General features: G+C 36.5%; 1 protein-coding gene across 4 annotated transcripts in view; it reads left to right on the top strand.

Moving 5' to 3' along the window:
• Window positions 1-21,248, top strand: part of PALS1 (protein associated with LIN7 1, MAGUK p55 family member) — a 118,192-nt gene extending 96,944 nt beyond the window's left edge. For all 4 annotated transcript variants that reach the window (XM_037005051.2, XM_037004949.2, XM_037005013.2 and 1 more), the window contains 6 exons: window positions 395-466; window positions 827-898; window positions 3,221-3,388; window positions 4,042-4,244; window positions 5,704-5,814; window positions 18,294-21,248. In XM_037005051.2, coding sequence (XP_036860946.1) covers window positions 395-466; window positions 827-898; window positions 3,221-3,388; window positions 4,042-4,244; window positions 5,704-5,814; window positions 18,294-18,470 — 803 coding nt within the window. In that variant the 3' untranslated portion in view covers window positions 18,471-21,248. The remainder of the gene's footprint in view (window positions 1-394; window positions 467-826; window positions 899-3,220; window positions 3,389-4,041; window positions 4,245-5,703; window positions 5,815-18,293) is intronic.
• Window positions 21,249-21,611: the final 363 nt, after the last annotated feature.

Genomic DNA, 21,611 nt, shown 5'->3' with positions numbered 1-21,611 from the left:
CAGAACCACTGTAAGATCCAGCATAGTGTTTTCCAAGTAGTAAATGCTCAATTAAATCTTTGCAAAAAAAAACTGAACTGTGAAATTTTCTAACACTGGTTTAGTATTTGTCTTTTCTAATATATAACATATATACATACAAATATCTATTAAAGATATATATCCTAGTAATTCTAGTTATGTGTTCTAGTATTGGTTGTCAGTGAGGTTGAAACTTAATACTTTAAACATTTGGTGACTTATAGCTGACATACTCCAATTTGGTGGCAGGAGGATTTAGGAACTATAAGTGATGAAGTTACTTAAGGTGTTTTCCTTTGTTTTTATTTTGTTTTTTAAATACTTCTGTCTTTTTGTCTTAAATATTTTACTCCCTTTCCTTTCTGCTATTAAGGGAAAAGTTTTCAGCAGCAAAGGGAAGCCATGAAGCAAACCATTGAAGAAGATAAAGAGCCAGAAAAATCAGGTTGGACTCTTAATATTTGATATTTATTAGAGGTTTCTTGGGTTCTCTATCTGGAACTGTTTAAATTTACATATCAGTTAGAACTGTCAAGAAAGATGTATCCATGACAAGAATGATATGAAAGGCAAAACTGATTCTCTTAGCACTGGAAAGAAAGGACTAAGTAAGTGTTAAAAATTTTCTATACTGTGAGATTCATGGAAAATTATGAATACCTGAAAAATAATTCTTCTATGCACAATGTAATAAGTGTTTATAAATATAAATTTAAAACTATTTTGAGTTCTTCAGTTTGAAATAGTAGCTTTGTTCAAGGAAACAAATACAACATTTATAGTTATATTTATGGTTGTTCAACAGGAAAACTATGGTGTGCAAAGAAGAATAAAAAGAAGAGGAAAAAGGTTTTATATAATGCCAATAAAAATGATGGTAAGTTCCACTCTCACATATAGCTGGATTATATCTGAAAGGGGTCCATATCGAACACTTGAAGAAATTAAACTGATACTTTCAGGGAGTTTTATTTCTAGTCCTGTTTTGCCTCTTAATATAACATACATACTTTAAAAAAGTCATTTAGCAGAAACTATGTTCTTTTGGAATCCTATGAATCATGCAGTATTTTGAATTCTGGGAAGAGCTGATACAAAAATTAAAGAATGATTTAGCATATATAGTGTTACATTGATAGTTTTTTATTTTTTCCTATTGAAACTCTTTATCTACAAAATTAATACATACTTTTAACATTCTAACATTATAGCTGTGTTTTAAATAAAAAAAACAAATATTTTGTCTACACTAACTCATGTCACCAAGGCAATGTATTCCACAAATCCTGATGCTTGCTGGCTAAGTCAGGCACACAAGAGAGTTTTTTGTTTTATTTTAATTTATTGCTAAGATTAACAGTTTTTTAAGTTGTAGTTTCGCTTGTAATAAAAAACTCTAATAATACAGGGCTTGTATTCCCAAGTGATATAATCTGCTGGACCTGAGTGATAGCTGTTGACTACATACGAGGCACCTACTGTCTGTCTTCAGCAGTCTTCACCACATACGATTTTTTAGGAACCCACTCTAGTTTACTGCTTTCATTACCGTCTTGGTTGGTCCTTACAGGCATTAGCATTTGCCACATCTGCTTTGGTTCATGTTATAAAAACAAGACAAAAATAAAGCAAAGGCACTTCTTAATTTTTCATAAGTTTACCAGGCTTATTTTCTCAATACCTCGAAATTTTTTTTTAGGCCGCACAGATTAAACTGATGAAGATAAAATGTTATAGGTTACTGAAAATTTCCATATAAACTAAACCTAAGATTGATCTACTTTAATAAAAAATATTTTCCAAAGTAAACATCTTTAGTGCTAATTTGTAGATTATGTAACTAAGGGGATGTACTGAATTTTTAATCCCTTCCTTTATACTTGGGTGAGTGATAAATATCAGTTTCTTAATCTTTTGAAACACATCGAAGTTGACTGGTTCAGCTCTAATAGCTATTATACTATAGAAAACTTGCAAATATGAAGACTACAGATTATAAACTATGTCTTCATAAACGAAAATACTGCCACAGCCTTGTTGTACATATTAGAAGAAAGAACTCAAATATTTTAGAGAGAAAAACATTTTAGGAAGGGAAGGAATTAAATTTCTCTTCATCATGGTATAATCATAATATATTTATTAATAGTAACTATCATTTATAATAACTGTTCTCTTCCACAGGCAGTAGCTGTATGCTTTAGAAACCTTCATCCATTTAGTTCTCACAATAAATTCCTTGAGACTACAGATTAATAAATTGAAATTCAATATTAAAGTGACCTGCTCAAGTTCTCAGAGCTAATTTTGGTTGAGCTGGAATTTAGGCAACTGTAGTTTGGATTCCTATTCTGTGCTGTGTTCCAAGCACTGGCAAGACTAAGGTGGTCTTTCTTCCTGCCTCTTTGGGACTTATAGCTGAGAGAGTCTGACTACACATCTGATGTTCTTTCCCAGTCAGGTGAAGTAATATGAGTGAGAAGATAGCAGGTTGCTGGTTGTCTGCTTCTGTTCTTACCACTTGACATCTCTGATTTTATCTAGATTTATGGGCTTTAGGAACATTACCCCACCTATCATAACTTAGACTTTTTCTTGAATCATGACCTCAGGTTAGTATTAGTATTCCAGAATAAATATAAATGCAGTTTGGATAACACAGCTATGACCTGTTTTTAAGTTACATAATCACAGAAAAGTATTCCAACTTTCTCTGATAATACTAGTTGTAGCCACTAATTGTAAATGTTTGTCGATGCCAGGTATGTGCTTAGCATATACATTATGCCTGATCCTTAAACCAACCCTCTAAGTAAAGTATTACATCGGCATTTTACAACAGTGACAGATTATCCATTGGTACCCCATTCTCTGTGATTGGTTGCAATCTAGCTATTTTACATAAGAATCAGTATAGTTACATTGTATTAAACATTCTAGCACAATATGAAATGAGAAGCAGTGAACATTTCTAGAAAAATTAATATATTCTCTGATTTACTTTTATAGTATCCTGTCAAGGATATAATGACATGGGAAAACACTCATAATACCTACCCAGTACTACTACCTTGATCCAAAAAGTTAAGCATTTTTAATGATAATAAATTGTACTTTCATTTTTTTGGAAGATCCAAGTATATCTTTATTACAAGGCTATAATTCTATCTGAATGGCCTTAACTTTTTCTTTTTCAAAGATTATGACAATGAAGAGATCTTAACTTATGAGGAAATGTCGCTTTATCATCAGCCAGCAAATAGGAAAAGACCTATTGTTTTGATTGGTCCACAGAACTGTGGCCAGAATGAGTTGCGTCAGAGGCTTATGAACAAAGAAAAAGACCGCTTTGCATCTGCAGTTCCTCGTAAGTTTGGATGTATTCCCATTCTCCTGTGCTTTTCAATTTACAGCCTTAGAACCTGGGTAGGGAAATTTTTCACCTATTTCATCAAAACATGGTTGTCCAGAAAGAGGAACTTTGTTTTAACCAAAACCTTTTGAGACTTTATTACTCAAGATTCTTGAGAAATTTCAGTTTTTCCTAAGAGTAAGGATAGTACTGTTTTCTAAATAAATTTCAGTTTGGGCTTCTTATAATACTGTGTTCAATATAAAATTATCTCCTTGTTTTTTAAACTGATGCAAAAGATAGAAATTTAGACCTAATCTCTGAATACACTTCTGTTCAAAGATTATATAGTACTTAATCTTATGGAAATAAACTTGAGGAAAAGATGAGTGATAGTGTTCTAAATGGAAGATGAAGTAATTTTTAAAGTGTAAGTATAAAATGTATTAAGGTAATTAAATGTAACTATTAGTAAGATATTAAAAACACATTATGTTCTTTCTCAATCTAGAAATAAAACCAATGTTAAATACAGAGTCTCTTAGTATTTCCTCAATTCATTATTTTATAATCTCTATTACAAAATAAAAACTTTTTTCTGACCAGCAGAATTATCCCCCATCCTTACTCTGACCTGTGCCCATTATTACATAATTTTGTTTGCCTAGATACAACTCGGAGTAGGCGAGACCATGAAGTAGCTGGTAGAGATTACCACTTCGTTTCACGGCAAGCATTTGAGGCAGACACAGCAGCTGGAAAGTTCATTGAGCATGGTGAATTTGAGAAAAATTTATATGGAACCAGCATAGATTCTGTACGGCAAGTGATCAACTCTGGCAAAATATGTCTTTTAAGTCTTCGTACACAGGTAAAGCTGTTTTGGTTTAGGGTGTTGAACTTTTTTTGCCAAATAATTTAGTGGAAACTATATTTTGGTCCAAGGACCACAGGACCTATTCAAGTTCTCATACAGGTTTTTCCTATTGATTTCCTATGTGAAGTCAAGTTGCTAAATCTTTTTCATTTTCCTCAGAGGGAATAATAGGTACATACCTATATATATATATGTGTGTGTGTGTGTATGTGTGTGTGTGTATATATATATGCCTGTACATATATTTTTTGAAACTTAAAATATAGTAGCTATAGTACTGGTATTACTTTAGGTATTTTAGATGTATAAATGAAGTTCTCTTTTCTGATTTGGATTAAGAAAAATTAAGAGTTTTTAGAGGTCATTTTTATGAAATGTCATAGTTCAGGTATTAGCAAGTATTATAGTTAATACTTGGTTGTGCATCTAAATAACAAAACTTCCATTGTTTTCTCTTATTTGGCAGGCTAAGTAAAAACTTTAAACATTACTAAGAAATGCTTCTTAGATTTCCGTTAAAAATAATTTTAGAAATTTGGGTCTTTGAGATTGTGTTTATTCTGGAAATTTTTTTTGTTTTTCTAGACTATATGGCTTCATAAAATTTTCCTTCATGTGGTGGGATCTGCAATGTCAATTTGGGAAACATAGGCAGTGGTCATTAAGGAGATGTGTATGAAAGAGAACTGACTCTTAAAATGGCTATCCTGAAGTAGTAATTAGGTTTTCTTTTTTAGTGGACAAAAGAGCTTAGTCTCTATTAGTTAATAATTTTAAACATTCGATTTAAGAGAAGCATTAATGTTTTTACTAAATTCCTTCCAGAATTCTCTTTACTACTTGGGCTAACATTTATCAAAGTGCACTATAAACATATTGTCTTAATAATGTTTTTAGATAGAAAAGGCCATGTCCCTATAATGTCCATTTTGGTAGAATGCTTCAGTTTAGGGACATAACAGTCATGCAGTGGCAAAGATAAGGTAAAGACCACAATCTCCTAATTCAGATAGAGTCTGCTTTTTTTTGGATGTGTTTTTCCAGAATTTTCTTTTGTACATGTATGTCAAGTTTTTCTCTCTGACTCTTCTTGCATTTAGATTCTGGCAAATGGTAAGGTGACTGCTCATGTCTAATTCATCTGGTCATTACAATCTGTATATTATTAGCAGAGCATTTTAGCATCACATAATTGTAACAAAGGTCTTTCATTTTTATTTCATTACATAAAAAGAACAATCCAATATTTGTGTGTGTGTTAACAGGTACATAATATATTCTTACAGTGAATGGTAGGATCTTAAAATACTGTGAATTATGTGTTATAAAGATGTTTAGGAACACTCTCAGTTAATAATTTCTTTAAATAACATTATTATATTCCAAGTATATTATTGGGAAGTCATTAAACGATGAGGATTATTTTAAAGGTCCAAAATACTTTTCTTTATAGTCACTGAAGACTCTCCGGAATTCAGACTTAAAACCATATATTATCTTCATTGCACCCCCTTCACAAGAAAGACTTCGGGCATTATTGGCCAAAGAGGGCAAGAATCCAAAGGTAAAGTCATTACACTATTGTCCTATTTTATTGAAAATAAATGTGAAACAGGCATGCTCTAATATGTCATGGTGCTTAAAAGCTGCATCAGCTTGAGTTTTCAAGCTGATTATTTTTCTGCCATATCACTTTCCCAAAATCACTAAAGTTGCCTCAAGTTGGACTGTGGCAGCTCTCCACAGCAGGCGGCTTCTTTTGTTGTTGCCCACACATTTACTATTATTATCCCAAATGTAGGGGAGCCTTTTTGGCATTCCTTAAACTTCCTTAATCTTTTATTATGGGAATCTTTCCCCATCCCAGAAAAAAGTTCTTAGCAGATTCTTAGGGATTACTCACTTTTCTCCACAGATGTGCACATGTGCTCCAAAGTTGGGTTCTCTTGTTTTCTCTCTTTTTTTTCTCATTGGAATTTATGTTGTGTTTGTTTTCTCCCTGTGATCTTCTCACATGATCTTAAATGGAAAAACTTCTAAAGTTATTTTAAATGCTGGACATGGTTGAGGTAGTCTGTATTATTCTAAACATTAATTAAATGATAATATACTAATACCTTAATCAGAAATACTTTGTATTTAAATGTGTAAAATGAAAATTGTCAAGTGACTTGCTATATCAAAGTAACAAATATTCTTTTTTGTTTTTTGCTGACTTCTTAAATATTTCTACTTTACAGAGGCATCAGATCTCACTTCATTTGCTATGCCTCTAAACCTCCTTAAAAGCCATAAAAACACGTAACACTCTTTTTAAAAGCTCCTTAAAAGTCATTAAAAGCATAACAACACTCCTTTCCTGTAATTCTTAACTGTTTACTATGGCCATGAACCCTCCTTTTTTCTCCCCTAAATAGATTTTTCCACTCTAGTTCTACTTAAATTTCTCAGTCAATCTATATGTGGAGGTCATACTTTTCACTGTCTTAGGGTATTGACGTCAGGAACTTTCCCATCCTTCATGTTGAGCATAGTTCTGGTTGCTTTGTTTGGGCTGAGTAGGCTCGCTGGTTAAAGCAGTACTTCACTTCTTTTTTTCATTTTTGCAGCACAACTGTAAGTTCATAAATAAGTGGGGTCAGAGTATCTGCTATCCTTAGCACTTGAGATGATACAAAAGAAATACAAGACATAGTCACTGGCTGTTCCTGAAGAGGGTCACAATATAATAAGGAAAACAAAATGAATACCCTATGAAACTTAGTGCCCAGTAACTACTTTGGTAGAACAGAAAGAAATGCCATTGGTTGTTCCAGGAAAGGGATGCCCATGAAGAACCAGAGTGGACTCCATTCTACTTGTTTGGCTCAATTTTCTGTTTTCTGACATGCACAGTTTTTGTTACGTTATTATCTTCTCCAACAAGAAAGGATTCAGTGTCATGCCAAGGGCATATACCATTCCAAAACATGTTAAGCAACTTTTTTTGGTTCGTGGTCTCTGGCAGTGCTCTCATGGAGTTTTTCGTCTTCTCTACTTTGATGAATTAGCCAACCCAAATTGAGTGAGCTATAGAAAGATGCTGATTGCACATATGTTAAAGCAGGAACTTAGCCAGTACCAAAATGTTTTTTTTTTTTGGTATCATTAATCTACAATTACATGAAGAACATTATGTTTACAAGGCTCCCCCTTCACCAAGTCCCCCCCACATACCCCTTCATAGTCACTGTCCATCTGCATAGTAAGATGCTGTAAAATCACTACTTGTCTTCTCTGTGTTGCACAGCCCTCCCCGTGCCCCCCATGCACTATACCTGCTAATCATAATGCCCTCTTTCTTTTTCCCCCACCCTTATCCCTCCCTTCCCACCCATCCTCCCCAGTCCCTTTCCCTTTGATAACTGTTAGTCCATTCTTGGGTTCTGTGATTCTGCTGCTGTTTTATTCCTTCAGTTTTCCTTTGTTCTTGTACTCCACATATGAGTGAAATCATTTGGTACTTGTCTTTCTCCGCCTGGCTTATTTCACTGAGCATAATACCCTCTAGCTCCATCCATGTTGTTGTGAATGGTAGGATCTGTTTTTTTCTTATGGCTGAGTAATATCCCATTGTGTAAATGTACCACATCTTCTTTATCCATTCATCTACTGATGGACATTTAGGTTGCTTCCATATCTTGGCTATTGTAAATAGTGCTGTGATAAACATAGAGGTGCATCTGTCTTTTTCAGACTGGAGTGCTGCATTCTTAGGGTAAATTCCTAGAAGTGGAATTCCTGTGTCAAATGGTATTTCTATTTTGAGCATTCTGAGGAACCTCCATACTGATTTCCACAATGGTTGAACTAATTTACATTCCCACCAGCAATGTAGGAGGGTTCTCCTTTCTCTACAGCCTCGCCAACATTTGTTGTTGTTTTGTCTTTTTGATGATGGCGATCCTTACTGGTGTGAGGTGATATCTCATAGTGGTTTTAATTTGCATTTCCCTGATGATTAGCGATGTGGAGCATCTTTTCATGTGTCTGTTGGCTATCTGGATTTCTTCTTTAGAGAACTGTCTATTCAGCTTCTCTGCCCATTTTTTAATTGGATTATTTGCTTTTTGTTTGTTGAGGTGTGTGAGCTCTTTATATATTTTGGATGTCAACCCTTTATCGGATCTGTCATTTATGAATATATTCTCCCATTCTGTAGGGTACCTTTTTGTTCTATTGATGGTGTCCTTTGCTGTACAGAAGCTTTTTAGCTTGATATAGTCCCACTTGTTCATTTTTGCATTGGTTTCCCTTGCCCGGGGAGATAGTTTATGAAGAAGTCACTCATGTTTATGTCCATGAGATTTTTGCCTATATTTTTTTCTAAGAGTTTTATGGTTTCATGACTTACATTCAGGTCTTTGATCCATTTGGAGTTTACTTTTGTGTATGGGGTTAGACAGTGATCCAGTTTCATTATCCTACATGTAGCTGTCCAGTTTTGCCAGCACCATCTATTGAAAAGACTGTCATTTCCCCATTGTATGTCCATGGCTCCTTTATCAAATATTAATTGGCCATATATGTTTGCGTTAATGTCTGGAGTCTCTATTCTGTTCCACTGGTCTGTGCCTCTGTTCTTGTGCCAGTACCAAATTGTCTTGATTACTGCGGCTTTGTAGTAGAGCTTGAAGTTGGGGAGCTAGATTCTCTCCCCCTCCAACTTTATTCTTCCTTCTCAGGATTGCATTGGCTATTTGGGGTCTTTGATGGTTCCATATGAATTTTTGAACTATTTGTTCCAGTTCATGGAAGAATGCTGTTGGTAATTTGATAGGGATTGCATCGAATCTGTATATTGCTTTGGGCAGGATGGCCATTTTGAAGATATTAATTCTTTCTAGCCAGGAGCATGGGATGAGTTCCCATTTGCTAGTGACCTCTTTAATTTCTCTTAAGAGTGTCTTGTAGTTTTCAGGGTATAGGTCTTTCACTTCCTTGGTTAGGTTTATTCCTAGGTATTTTATTCTTTTTGATGCTATTGTGAATGGAATTGTTTTCCTGATTTCTCTTTCTATTAGTTCATTGTTAGTGTATAGGAAAGCTACAGATTTCTGTGTGTTAATTTTGTATCCTGCAACTTTGCTGATTAAGATATTAGCTCTAGTAGTTTTGCAGTGGAGTCTTTAGGGTTTTTTATGTACAATATCATGTCATCTGCAAATAGTGACAGTTTGACTTCTTCTTTACCAATCTGGATTCCTTGTATTTCTTTGTTTTGTCTGATTGCCGTGGCTAGGACCTCCAGTACTATGTTGAATAACAGTGGGGAGAGTGGGCATCCCTGTCTTGTTCCCGATCTCAGAAGAAAAGCTTTCAGCTTCTCGCTGTTCAGTATGATGTTGGCTGTGGGTTTATCATATATGGCCTTTATTATGTTGAGGTACTTGCCCTCTATACCCATTTTGTTGAGAGTTTTTATCATGAATGGATGTTGAATTGTCAAATGCTTTTTTAGCATCTATGGAGATGATCATGTGGTTTTTGTCCTTTTTGTTGATGTGGTGGATGATGTTGATGGATATTCGAATGTTATACCATCCTTGCATCCCTGGGATGAATCCCACTTGGTCATGGTGTATGATCCTCTTGATGTATTTTTGAATTCGGTTTGCTAATATTTTGTTGAGTATTTTTGCATTTACATTCATCAGGGATATTGGTCTGTAGTTTTCTTTTTTGGTGGGGTCTTTACCTGGTTTTGGTATTAGGGTGATGTTGCTTGATAGAATGAGTTTGGGAGTATTCCCTCCTCTTCTATTTTTTGGAAAACTTTAAGGAGAATGGGTGTGATGTCTTCTCTGTATGTCTGATAAAATTCTGAAGTAAATCCATCTGGCCCGGAAGTTTTGTTCTTGGGTAGTTTTTTGATTACCGATTCAATTTTGTTGCTGGTAATTGGTTCTGTTTAGATTTTCTGTTTCTTTCTGGGTCAGTCTTGGAAGGTTGTATTTCTCTAGGAAGTTATTCATTTCTCCTCGGTTTTCCAGCTTGTTAGCATATAGGTTTTCATAGTATTCTCTAATAATTCTTTGTATTTCTGTGGGACTCGTTGTGATTTTTCCATTCTCTTTTCTGATTCTGTTGACGTGTGTTGACTCTCTTTTTCTCTAAATAAGTCTGGCTAGAGGCTTATCAATTTTGTTCATTTTCTTGAAGAACCAGATCTTGGTTTCATTGATTTTTCCTATTGTTTTATTCTTCTCAATTTTATTTATTTCTTCTCTGATCTTTACTATGTCCCTCCTTCTGCTGACCTTAGGCCTCATTTGTTCTTCTTTTTCCAATTTTGATAATTGTGTCATTAGACGATTCATTTGGGATTGTTCTTCATTCTTTAAATATGCCTGGATTGCTATATACTTTCCTCTTAAGACTGCTTTCGCTGCATCCCACAGACATTGGGGCTTTGTGTTGTTGTTGTCATTTGTTTCCATATATTGCTGGATCTCCATTTTAATTTGGTCGTTGATCCATTGATTATTTAGGAGGATGTTGTTAAGCCTTCATGTGTTTGTGAGCCTTTTTGCTTTCTTTGTACAATTTATTTCTAGTTTTATACCTTTGTGGTCTGAAAAGTTGGTTGGTAGAATTTCAATCTTTTGGAATTTACTGAGGCTCTTTTTGTGGCCTAGTATGTGGTCTATTCTGGAGAACGTTCCATGTGCACTTGAGAAGAATGTGTATCCTGTTGCTTTTGGATGTAGAGTTCTATAGATGTCTATTAGGTCCATCTGTTCCAGTGTGTTGTTCAGTGCCTCTGTGTCCTTACTTACTTTCTGTCTGGTGGATCTGTCCTTTGGAGTGAGTGGTGTGTTAAAGTCTCCCAAAAGGAATGCATTGCATTCTATTTCCTCCTTTAATTCTGTTAGTATTTGTTTCACATATATTAGTGCTCTTGTGTTGGGTGCATATATGTTTATAATGGTTATATCATCTTGTTGGACTGAGCCCTTTATCATTATGTAATGTCCTTCTTTAGCTCTTGTTACTTTCTTTATTTTGAAGTCTGTTTTGTCTGATACTAGTATTGCAACACCTGTTTTTTTCTCTCTGTTGTTTGCATGAAATGTCTTTTTCTGTCCCTTGACTTTTAATCTGTGCATGTCTTTGGGTTTGAGGTGAGTCTCTATTAAGCAGCATATAGATGGGTCTTGCTTTTTTATCCATTCTATTACTCTGTGTCTTTTGATTGGTGCATTCAGTCCATTTACATTTAGGGTGATTATTGAAAGATATGCACTTATTGCCATTGCAGGATTTAGATTCGTGGTTACCAAAGGTTCAAGGTTAGCTTCTTTACCACTTTACTGTCTAACTTAACTCGCTTATTGAGCTATTATAAACACAGTCTGATGATTATTTCTCTCCCTTCTTATTGCTCCTCCCTCCCTTCTTCATATGTTGGGTGTTTTGTTCTGTGCTCTTTTTAGGAGTGCTCCCATCTAGAGCAGTCCCTCTAAGAAACCCTGTAGAGGTGGTTTGTGGGATGCAAATTCCCTCAACTTTTGCTTGTCTAGGAATTGTTTAATCCCTCCTTCATATTTAAATGATAATCGTGCTGGATACAGTATCCTTGGTTCAAGGCCCTTCTGTTTCATTGCATTAAATATATCATGCCATTCTCTTCTGGCCTGTAAGGTTTCTGTTGAGAAGTCTGATGATAGCCTGATGGGTTTTCCTTTGTAGGTGACCTTTTCTCTCTCTCTGGCTGCCTTTAATACTCTGTCCTTGTCCTTGATCTTTGCCATTTTAATTATTATGTGTCCTGGTGTTGTCCTCTTTGGGTCCCATCTCTCAGGAGTTCTGTGTGCCTCCGTAGTCTGAGCAACTATTTGTTCCCCCAGTTTGGGGAAGTTCTCAGAAATTATTTCTTCAAAGACACATTCTATCCCTTTTTCTCTCTATTCTTCTTCTGGTATCCCTATAATGCGGATATTGTTCCTTTTGGATCGGTCACACAGTTCTCTTAATATTGTTTCATTCCTGGAGATCCTTTTATCTCTGTGTCAGCTTCTCTGCGTTCCTGTTCTCTGGTTTCTGTTCCATCAATAGCCTCTTGCATCTTATCCATTCTGCTTATAAATCCTTCCAGAGTTTGTTTCACTTCTGTAATCTCCCTCCGGACATCTGTAATCTCCCTCCAGACTTCATCCCTTAGCTCTTGCATATTTCTCTGCAGCTCTGTCAGCGTGTTTAAGATTGTTATTTTGAATTCTTTTTCAGGGAGACTTAGGTCTGTCTCTGTAGGTCGTCTGTCAGGTGTTGTCTGAACTATCTTGGACTGGACTAAATTTTTTTGCCTTTTCATGGTGATAGTGGTGGCTGTAGGTAGGTTGCGGGTGTGTCAGCTGGGAGAAGAAAGTCCTTTTCTGCTTGCTGGATGCCTTGCCCTTCTCCGCTGCCTGTGTTGGTTACCCGCACTCCTGGAGCAGCCACCGAGTTAGTCCCCTAAGCTGCTGTGGGCAGGGTCTCCATCAGAGCAGCACAGGGCCTTGCAGGGAGTAGCAGGCATGCTAGGTGCGCTCCTGCATGATAGCGGCGCCCCTGCCTGGCAGCTGTGTGCCAGCAGCGGCCTTTGGGTCTGGCCTGAGCAGCTGTACGTTCGGCTGGGTTTCTGGTCAGCTGCTGGGAGCGTGCCTGCTCCCTCTGGCTCCGCTGCAGGTGCACGCGGGGCTCTCCCACGCGGGACTCTACCAGGCTCCTCAGGCTCCAGTGGTGCCACTGCACACGCGCCGCACCTGAACTGTTCAGTTACCACCACTGCAAGCTCGCACAAGCCTCTCCTGATCCCCTCTAGCGCTGTTGGCGCATGCTATCTGCTCCCAGTCCCTTCCGGCACCGCCGCCCTGGCACACGCTGCCACTCTCCCACTACTGGGCCGGTGTGTCGGGGTCCATGCCAGTTGGAGGAATGACTGGCAGGCTCCTTAGTGCCATGAGGGGCTTCAGAGCTGCACTGCCTCCCCGGGATTTAGGGTACCTAAGGTTCCCCAGGATTCCCCTCTGCTGGCTAAGTGTGCTGGGATGACTTCGTCCAGCCATGGCGTCCCTTTCTAAGACTTGCAGAAAGCACTTGCTTTTCTTTTGTCTCAGGGGAGCCGGTTGCAGGGACCTGGCCACAGGTTTTGCTTTTCCGTTTCTCTAATATCCAGCACCCCGTGCACCTTGTGTCTGCGCTCCGAGTGCGGATTTCTAGAGCTGGTTGTTTAGCAGTCCTGGACTTTCTCTCCCTCCCCATTCTGACTCCTTTCTTCCTGCCGGGTTCTGGGTTGGGGGAGCGTTCAGGTCCCGCCTGGCAGCGGCTTGTATCTTACCGCCTTCATGTGATGTTGAGTTCTCACAGTTGTAGATGTATCCTGGCTGTTGTACTGCATCCACTGGTGTCTCTTTTAGGAATAGTTGTATTTATTGTATTTTCATAAATATGTATGTTTTGGGGAGGAGATTTCCTCTGAACTACTCACGCCGCCTTCTTCCCATGATACCAAAAATGTTTTAACAGTATATAAATATGCTTATTTTCTAATCAGACTTTTCTGATTTTTAAAATTAACTTTATTGAGGTTACATACAATAAAATGCATACATTGTAATAATATAATTCAGAGTTTTGCCAAAATGTTTACCTGTGTAAATGCCATGCCAGTCAAGATTTAGAACATTTTTATCACTCTAGAAAATTTTCTCTTGCCCCTTTGAAGTTAATGCCCCTTCATTCTTCCCCAAGCAGCCACTGATCTACTTTCTGTTACTGTAGATTTATCTGTTCTAGAAGTTCACATAAACTGAACCATGCAGTATACATTTGCACCTGGCTTTTGGTCAGCATGTTTTTAAGATTCATTTATGTTGCATCTAACAGTAGTTTATAACTTCTTACTGCTGAGTAGTATACCATGATGTAAATATATCACAGTTTGCCCATTCACCATTTAAACACCATTTGGGTTGTGTCCCAGTTTTGAGCAGTTGTGACTAAAACTGCTCAGAACATACATAGTATTTTGGTGGACTAATGTTTTCATTTCTCTTGAATTGCTGGATCAAATGGTAAGTGTGTTTTACCTGTATAAAAACTGCCAAACTGTTTTTAAAAGTTTCCCATTTTACACTCCCACTTTGGTTCCATTTGCTCCACATCTTTAGCAACTTCTGCTGTTGTTGGATTGTTAACAATATTTTAGCCATTCTGATAGGTGTAAAGTGTTACCATTATGTGTTTCATTTTCATTTTGCTGATGACTAATAATAGTATCTTTTCATAGTCATTTAGGCATATTCTCTTGTGAAATGTTCCAAGTCTTTCTTTTTAATTGGGTAATTTTCTTATCAAGTTGTATAAATTTTTTTATACTGTATAAATATTTTCTCAGTCTTTGTATCATTTTTAATGATTTCTTAAAGATCAGAAATGTTTAATTTTAACAAAGTATGCATTTTTCTTCAGTTAATGATTTTTATGTACCATCTAAAAAGGTTTACCTACTCCAAGATTATAAAGATTTTATCCTGTTTTCTTCTAAAAGCTTTCTTGTATTAGCTTTTAGGTCTATGATCTATAACAAATTAATCTTTGTTTTACTGTGAGGTAAGGGTGGGAGTGGGGTTTTTTGTTTTTGTTTTTATATAATCACATATGGATATCTGGTTATTCTAGCATCATTTCTTGAAAAAGACTATCCTTTCTCCCATTAAATCACCTTGGCACCTTTGTCAAAATTGACCTGACCAAATATGTAGTGGGGTGGGGGAGGAGATTATTTCTGACCTTAACTCTTTGTTTATGCTAATATCACCTTGTTTTGATTACTGCAGCTTGATTTGAAGTCTTGAAAAACAGTCATAAAAAGGAATGAAGTGCTGATAACAGTACAACATGAATGAACCTTGAAAACATATGAGAAAAGCTAGTCACAAAAGACCATATATTGTATGATTCGATGATAGGGAATGTCCCAAATAAGCCAATCGTTAGAGACCTGTAGATTAGTGATTGCCTACATGGGGCTAGGGGTTGGGAAAAAATGGGGAGTGGCTAGTGGGTATGAGGGTTTTTTGGGAATGAGGAGGTGATGAAAATGTTCTAAAATCAATTGTATTGATCACACAACTTTGTGACTAAAAATTATTTAATTGTTCATATGTAAGTGGTTGAATTTGTATTATTCACCATTAAATGGGTGAATTGTAAATAAATTACATCTCAAGAAAGTTGTTACCCAAAACAAAACAAAAAACCCAGCAGGTTTTTCTGTAGAGATTGAAAAGATGATTTAAAAATGTATATGAAAATTAAAAGGAGTAACCAAAACACTTAAGAGAACTAAGTTGGAGGACTTTTGCCTTTGTTAATGTTCTTTATTGTTTGTTTTATATTTAACTGACTTCTCTTATTTGTATTCTCTCCTTACACTTTGGCTTTAATTTGCACTTGCTCTAGTTTCTGAAGAAAACTTAGATGATTTTTAAACCTTCTTTTCTAATATGAAATTACAGGTTTCCCTCTAAGCAGTTACTTATTTGCATTCTACAAATTTTGAGGTTATATTTTTCATTAGTATTTTGTTAGAAATATTTCCTTATTTACCATTTTCTTATTTGACCCATGGGGTGTTTAGAAGTATGTAATTTCCACTTGGAGATTTTAAAATATTGATTTATTATTCCATTGTGGTCAGAGAATATAGTCTGTAAGAGGTAAGTCTTTCTAAATTTGTTGAGCCTTATTTTAGAGCCCAACATCTGTTCTATCTTGGTGCATATTCCATGCACACCAGCAGTTGTTGCTGGGTAAATTGTCATTTTATTCCACTTACATTTTGTCTCCTTTGGTATTTCCAATCATGCTTTATCACTCACACAATAGAAGTGCTGAGTAAAATAAACCCTCAGTTTTAACTCTGAAATTGTGCTAGCTAGGAAGGTGATGGTGTTCCTCACTGGATGCAAAATGTAAATAACCAGTCATCTGACTGTACTCCAGATCTCTTAATCTTTTAGAATGCAGGCTTGAGGCTGGTAAACTGATATGGTCAATCTTGCCTATAGGCTAAGTTTTTTCAGTCTCAAAATTTTTTAGCATAAATATAGTCATGAATTGTAATCTGAAAATGTAAGAGGGAATTAAAATGAAGTACCAATTACATGATGTAAGCCACTTTGTCAAAAGACTACATAATGCCTTAAGTTTGATGAAGTAAACTAGGTGACTAGGTTATTCATGTGAATCTACATGAGATGTGGGACTTAACATTTGCATTTCAACTCTACCATAAAGTTTAAGTTGTTTTGAGTTCTGGAATTTTCTTTGAATCTTGAGCTTTGAGTAGACACAAGTTTTAGCAAGAATGTCATAGTGTGTTCAGTTTTAATTGTGTAGTAGAGTCCCTGCTAGGGAACAAAGGATTCTGTGTACCATAGCCAGATGGATAACATTCCAGAATGAAAAGTAGAGAGCCACACAGGAAACTGCCTCCGGACAAGCCAGAGGTATAATGTTTTTAATGTTTTCCTCCTGTTACAGAAGTTCAACCATTTGAATGATATAAATTGTTTTGTATTGTGGGTCCAATGTAGATAGTTGTGAGACTTTTACATCTGAGCCATTTTGACCTGATTTTAACTAGTTCTCTTCATTGATGAGTGAGTGATTTTCACTTTCGTAAACACATGTGCCTGATAACCAGAGGGTCTGGTTAAGTTTTGCACATAGCCTTGCCACCTGCTTGTCTACATGAAAGAGCTGTTTCCCTTATGCAGTAGTTTAAAGCAGCCTGCTCTGTGTCATTTCCCAAACTCTTCTTAGGGTTTTTTGTTTGTTTGTTTTTACCTCCTTTGTGTATTGAAAATGGAGAAACAATTCAAAGTATTAAATTGAGTATTTCCCAAAAAAACATAGACCATGAAATCTTGAGTTGACCAGCAACGTCTTCATAGAGAGATACACATTCTGTTGATCTGTTTTTGCCTCCCGATGTTTACATTGCCTCACTCAATTGCAAATACAGAGGACAAGTAAATAGATGGCACTGTGCGTCCTGCTACCCTTGCTCCAGCCAGAAAAGTTTACTCTATGTCACAGAAGATGCTCTTTTTAGGTATAGATTATGATGCCCTAAAATGTTTGAAAAAACAAACATCTGTAGGGAATCAAAATAAATTTGAAGCCTCTGGTCTTATGGGTGAGATAGTTATGGGTTGTTCTCCTCAGTTCTTGTCTGCACTGCAACAAAGAACTGAAAGGCAGAGACACAGTAGTAAAGCAGAGCGAAAGTTTTACTTGAATACACTCCAAGGGCAGAGTGGGCCGGAGTAAGGGAGACAGACACCGAACTTTTAGGGGAGGGTCTCTTTATCACCACTTAGCTGGGAGGCACTTCTTTGATGGACAGGGTGAGGCCATTTGATTGACAGCTCTAGTAATACACCCACTCTTCTTGGTGCATATGTCTTCCCAAAATGTACACAGAAAAGCCCATGGGGAAAAGGGCAAAACCGCAGTTTTATTTTAATGACATTATGATGTGGTGTGGTTTGGGCTGTTCTTAGTTTTATTAAATTACACCAGCATTGAGACCTGGTTGGCCTGGTCCCAATAGGCAAGAAGTTAACCTCTCTGCAGTCTTTGTTGTATTCATGTGGGACCCCCTACCTGGGCAGTTTGGGCAGTTTTTTTCTTGAACCTTATCCCCGTTTCCCCAGATGCTTATGTCTATCTTTCTGAGATTCCTAGAAAACAAGACAGAAATATATGAAAACCTAAATAGCAGTATAAACAGGTCATATTAAGTCCCAGATGATTCTGTGAGAGTCCTGAAGATGCCAGAGCAATAGAAGTCACCATGGCCCTGAAATTCAGGTTGGGGAGGAGCTCCTGGGGTTGAGTATTTTCAGGGACCAAGGGAGAGCAGTGTAAGATCATTTCTTGTTCTTTGGCCATCTCTGACTCATAGTATATTTTGGTAAGGAATTACTCAAAGTTTTTATCTTCTCTTTACAGCCTGAAGAGTTGAGAGAAATCATTGAGAAGACTAGAGAAATGGAACAGAACAATGGCCACTACTTTGACACAGCAATTGTGAATTCAGATCTTGATAAAGCCTATCAGGAGTTGCTTAGGTTAATTAACAAACTTGATACTGAACCTCAGTGGGTGCCATCCACTTGGCTGAGGTGAAGGAAACATCCATTCCATGGTGCAGTTGGACTTGCTCTGGCAAATCGCCAGTAGGAAGGTAGCCCTGATACTTCAGCAAGACTGAGGATGAGGTGGCAAGCTGTATACGCTGTAGACCTGTTCTTAGATCTCAAACTAGTGAGAAGAAAAATCCCCACTGGCAACTTGTGCATAGCAGTCATTATTCTCTGTACATGACTTGAGAGGTTGTAGCCTCATTTGGGGATTCTAAATGGAAGCTTCAACAGAGCAGTTCCATTTTATCCACGTAAAAACATTTTAATTCTGTTTTCCTCTCAGTCTTTTCTGCCTGGTCATTGTTTCCATGAAAAATATTTGTATATACACAACGGGCCGTGTCTTAACATAATTATAAATATTGATGTTATTTAACAGTTAAATGACTTCATGGGAATTTAGTGGCAGGCGGAGACTACTTCTGTACACTGGGGAAGACGGTATTTGCTTAGCAGACTGGTTTAGTCATCAGAAATACTTTCCTGAAAAAAGAATGGTGCCACTTTGGTCTGTAGCTACACTGTTAGGCTTGAATTCATTTGTATATCTTTTAATTCTTAAAAACATTCCGTTAGAAGCATCAGTTTTTAAGCTCAAACTCTGTGGATTAGACTTCATTATACACTCAGCAGATTCTGACCTAGTTGAACATATACAACATATGCTAATCTTTTTACAGATTGAATGATTTTCTGAAATTTTTTCTTAAATTGTCCCAAGATTTGATAACCTTGCTTTCTTTCTCTGATCTGCATAGTACAATAGAACATGTTACATTTTTGTGAATGGCAGATGCTCATATAAACTGTGTTGACTTTAAAAAATTTCTTCCTCATGATGCAAAGTTTTTATATACATGAGAAAAAATATAGCACATTGGACAGGTTTTGCATTTTTATATATGAGCACATTATAATTTGATGACTGTGCTGTATATAGGTAACAAACTGGAATTCTGTGATGACTATAGCTGCTGTACAGTATACTAATGTTTAATAGACTGATAAATGGTCAATGACAACATTTGTTCAGCATTGGAATAAAAATTATTTATTTCCAAGGGAAATAGTATGACAGAGCTAACTTTGAGATCAGAAGGAAAGGATGACCTGAAAGTCATTTGAATATTTTAGAAAAAGAACATAGGAGGGAGAAAGTTAAGTATATAGAACAGGTTTTTATCCTAACAAGGTCTGCCTCTTAGGGACTGGAATGCAACAGTTTGCTAAATCATACATGTTTAAGCTAATGGGATTTTTGTACTGTCTCTATAGCTGTGGCTTTAAAATTCAGCTTCTGTAATTGGCATGGCAAGTTAATTTGTAGTCTTTTCAAGCCTTTAGTAATGGTGTGATGTGTGACAAAACCTCAAATGTGAATGTCTTGATTTTTTTTTTTAGGATGATTTTAGCTACAGCATTTCCTGTTCCCAAAGCTAAACACTGGATAACACTAACTTGTCAATTTAACATAAGCAGTTGTTTTTAATGAGTAGTTTGTCTCAGTTTCATGTGTATATTTGATTATTTTTTTATGCTACATAATTTTATTTGAACAAATGTAGATACTTTATATGTTGCTTTTCTCTGTTCCGATTTGCATGGCTTCAAATTTGGTTTGTGGAGTGTCTTCTGTGGGAATACTTCCAAGATAATTTCCCTTAAGAAGAAAGTAATACTCCTGGGTTAAGGGAAGGAAGGACATTAAGACACACTCTGGCCTATGGCAAGAAAATGCAAACATCACACTGAATTTCAGCATTGAAAACCAAGGACTATACGCACTTAATCATCTCAGTTTTCCAATTTACTTTCTCCTCAGGAATGAGTCTGTGGTAGACAGTGGGGTTTTGTGAACTGGTTATCAAAACTGACAAGTTTTCGACCGTAAGCTCTACAACGTTGGCAGTTTGAGTTAAGTTAGGGGGAGAGCTCAGATAGTGTCAAGTGGCTATTGGGCCCGTTCCTGAGTTAGCCTGCAGACTGCAGGGCCATGTGCTGTCAAGGCTCAGACATGTCTTAAAGCAGCCAATCTCCTACCAAGGCACATGCCATGCCATAGTATACTTTTAGGAAGTCCAAGGTGACAAAATATATTCTGGGGCTCAGTGAAGTCCTATAGTTCTTTCTCCTTACCCATCAACAGTGGTAAGGGTACAGAAATGCTTCTGCCCCAAACTTTCCTCAAGCCTAGTAATACAGATGTGCTGATAATCAACACAGTCCCTAAACAAAGTGAAAACTGAGTTGTTGCTGACTTCCTTAAAAGAAAATGAAAAAAAATACCTTGTCAAGCTGCTCTGGCCAATTTCATTTTCTGTTCCTCCATGGTTCTGACTGGAGATCTGGTGTGGGGGAAGTCTTACCCATGTACAAGAACAATATCAGTAGCTAATGAAATGCACATTAGTTCAAGAAAATAGCTTCCTTTACTAAATGTTCTTAAAAGTCAGAACAAACGGGAAGGAGAATAGTATTTAGACTAATCCAGATTTGCTTTATATGAAAATCTAATGTCTGGATTTTTTTTTTCCTTTTCTTACAGCCTAAGGAATAAGTATTGATGAGGAATGATCTGAATGTATTTTGTGAATATGTGTGGAAAATATAAACCAGGGATTTAGCATTAATAAAGGTAACCTGTCTGACATCTGTTAATCCTTTGTACTTTTATCCTGTATCTGCACTGTTTTTTGAGATGTCATACTGCACACTGTATTGTAAAAATGAAAAGTAAAATTCTATTTCAAATTTTTTAAAAGCCACCGAGTCTTTTTTCTTCTTGTGTTAATTCATATTCTCTGCCATTAAAGGTCTCAACACATCTAGCAACCACTACCCTGTCTTCAAGTTTTTGCCAGAGAAGTCCACTGGAACCCCTGGGTAACACACAAAATGCCTTTTAATTTATTCTTCACAGCGGGAGAGTGCCCTCTATTGGAACAGTATGTTTCCTTTAAAAAAAAAAAACCTATTAAAGATAGCTTAAGGTTGTGAATGTGAATGTTTTCTGTAGAAGGTACGTAATACTTGGACAAATTCTGCTTATATACAGCCAAGGATTTGAGGACACTGAGGATAGGATGTGAGTTTGTCAACAAATATATTTCATTTCTCCCGTTTT

This window comes from Manis javanica, chromosome 8 (assembly GCF_040802235.1).
Source record: "Manis javanica isolate MJ-LG chromosome 8, MJ_LKY, whole genome shotgun sequence".
Lineage (NCBI taxonomy): Eukaryota > Metazoa > Chordata > Mammalia > Pholidota > Manidae > Manis > Manis javanica.
Note: the sequence above shows the minus strand (reverse complement) of the source record. Positions and strands in the feature narration are given on the sequence as shown.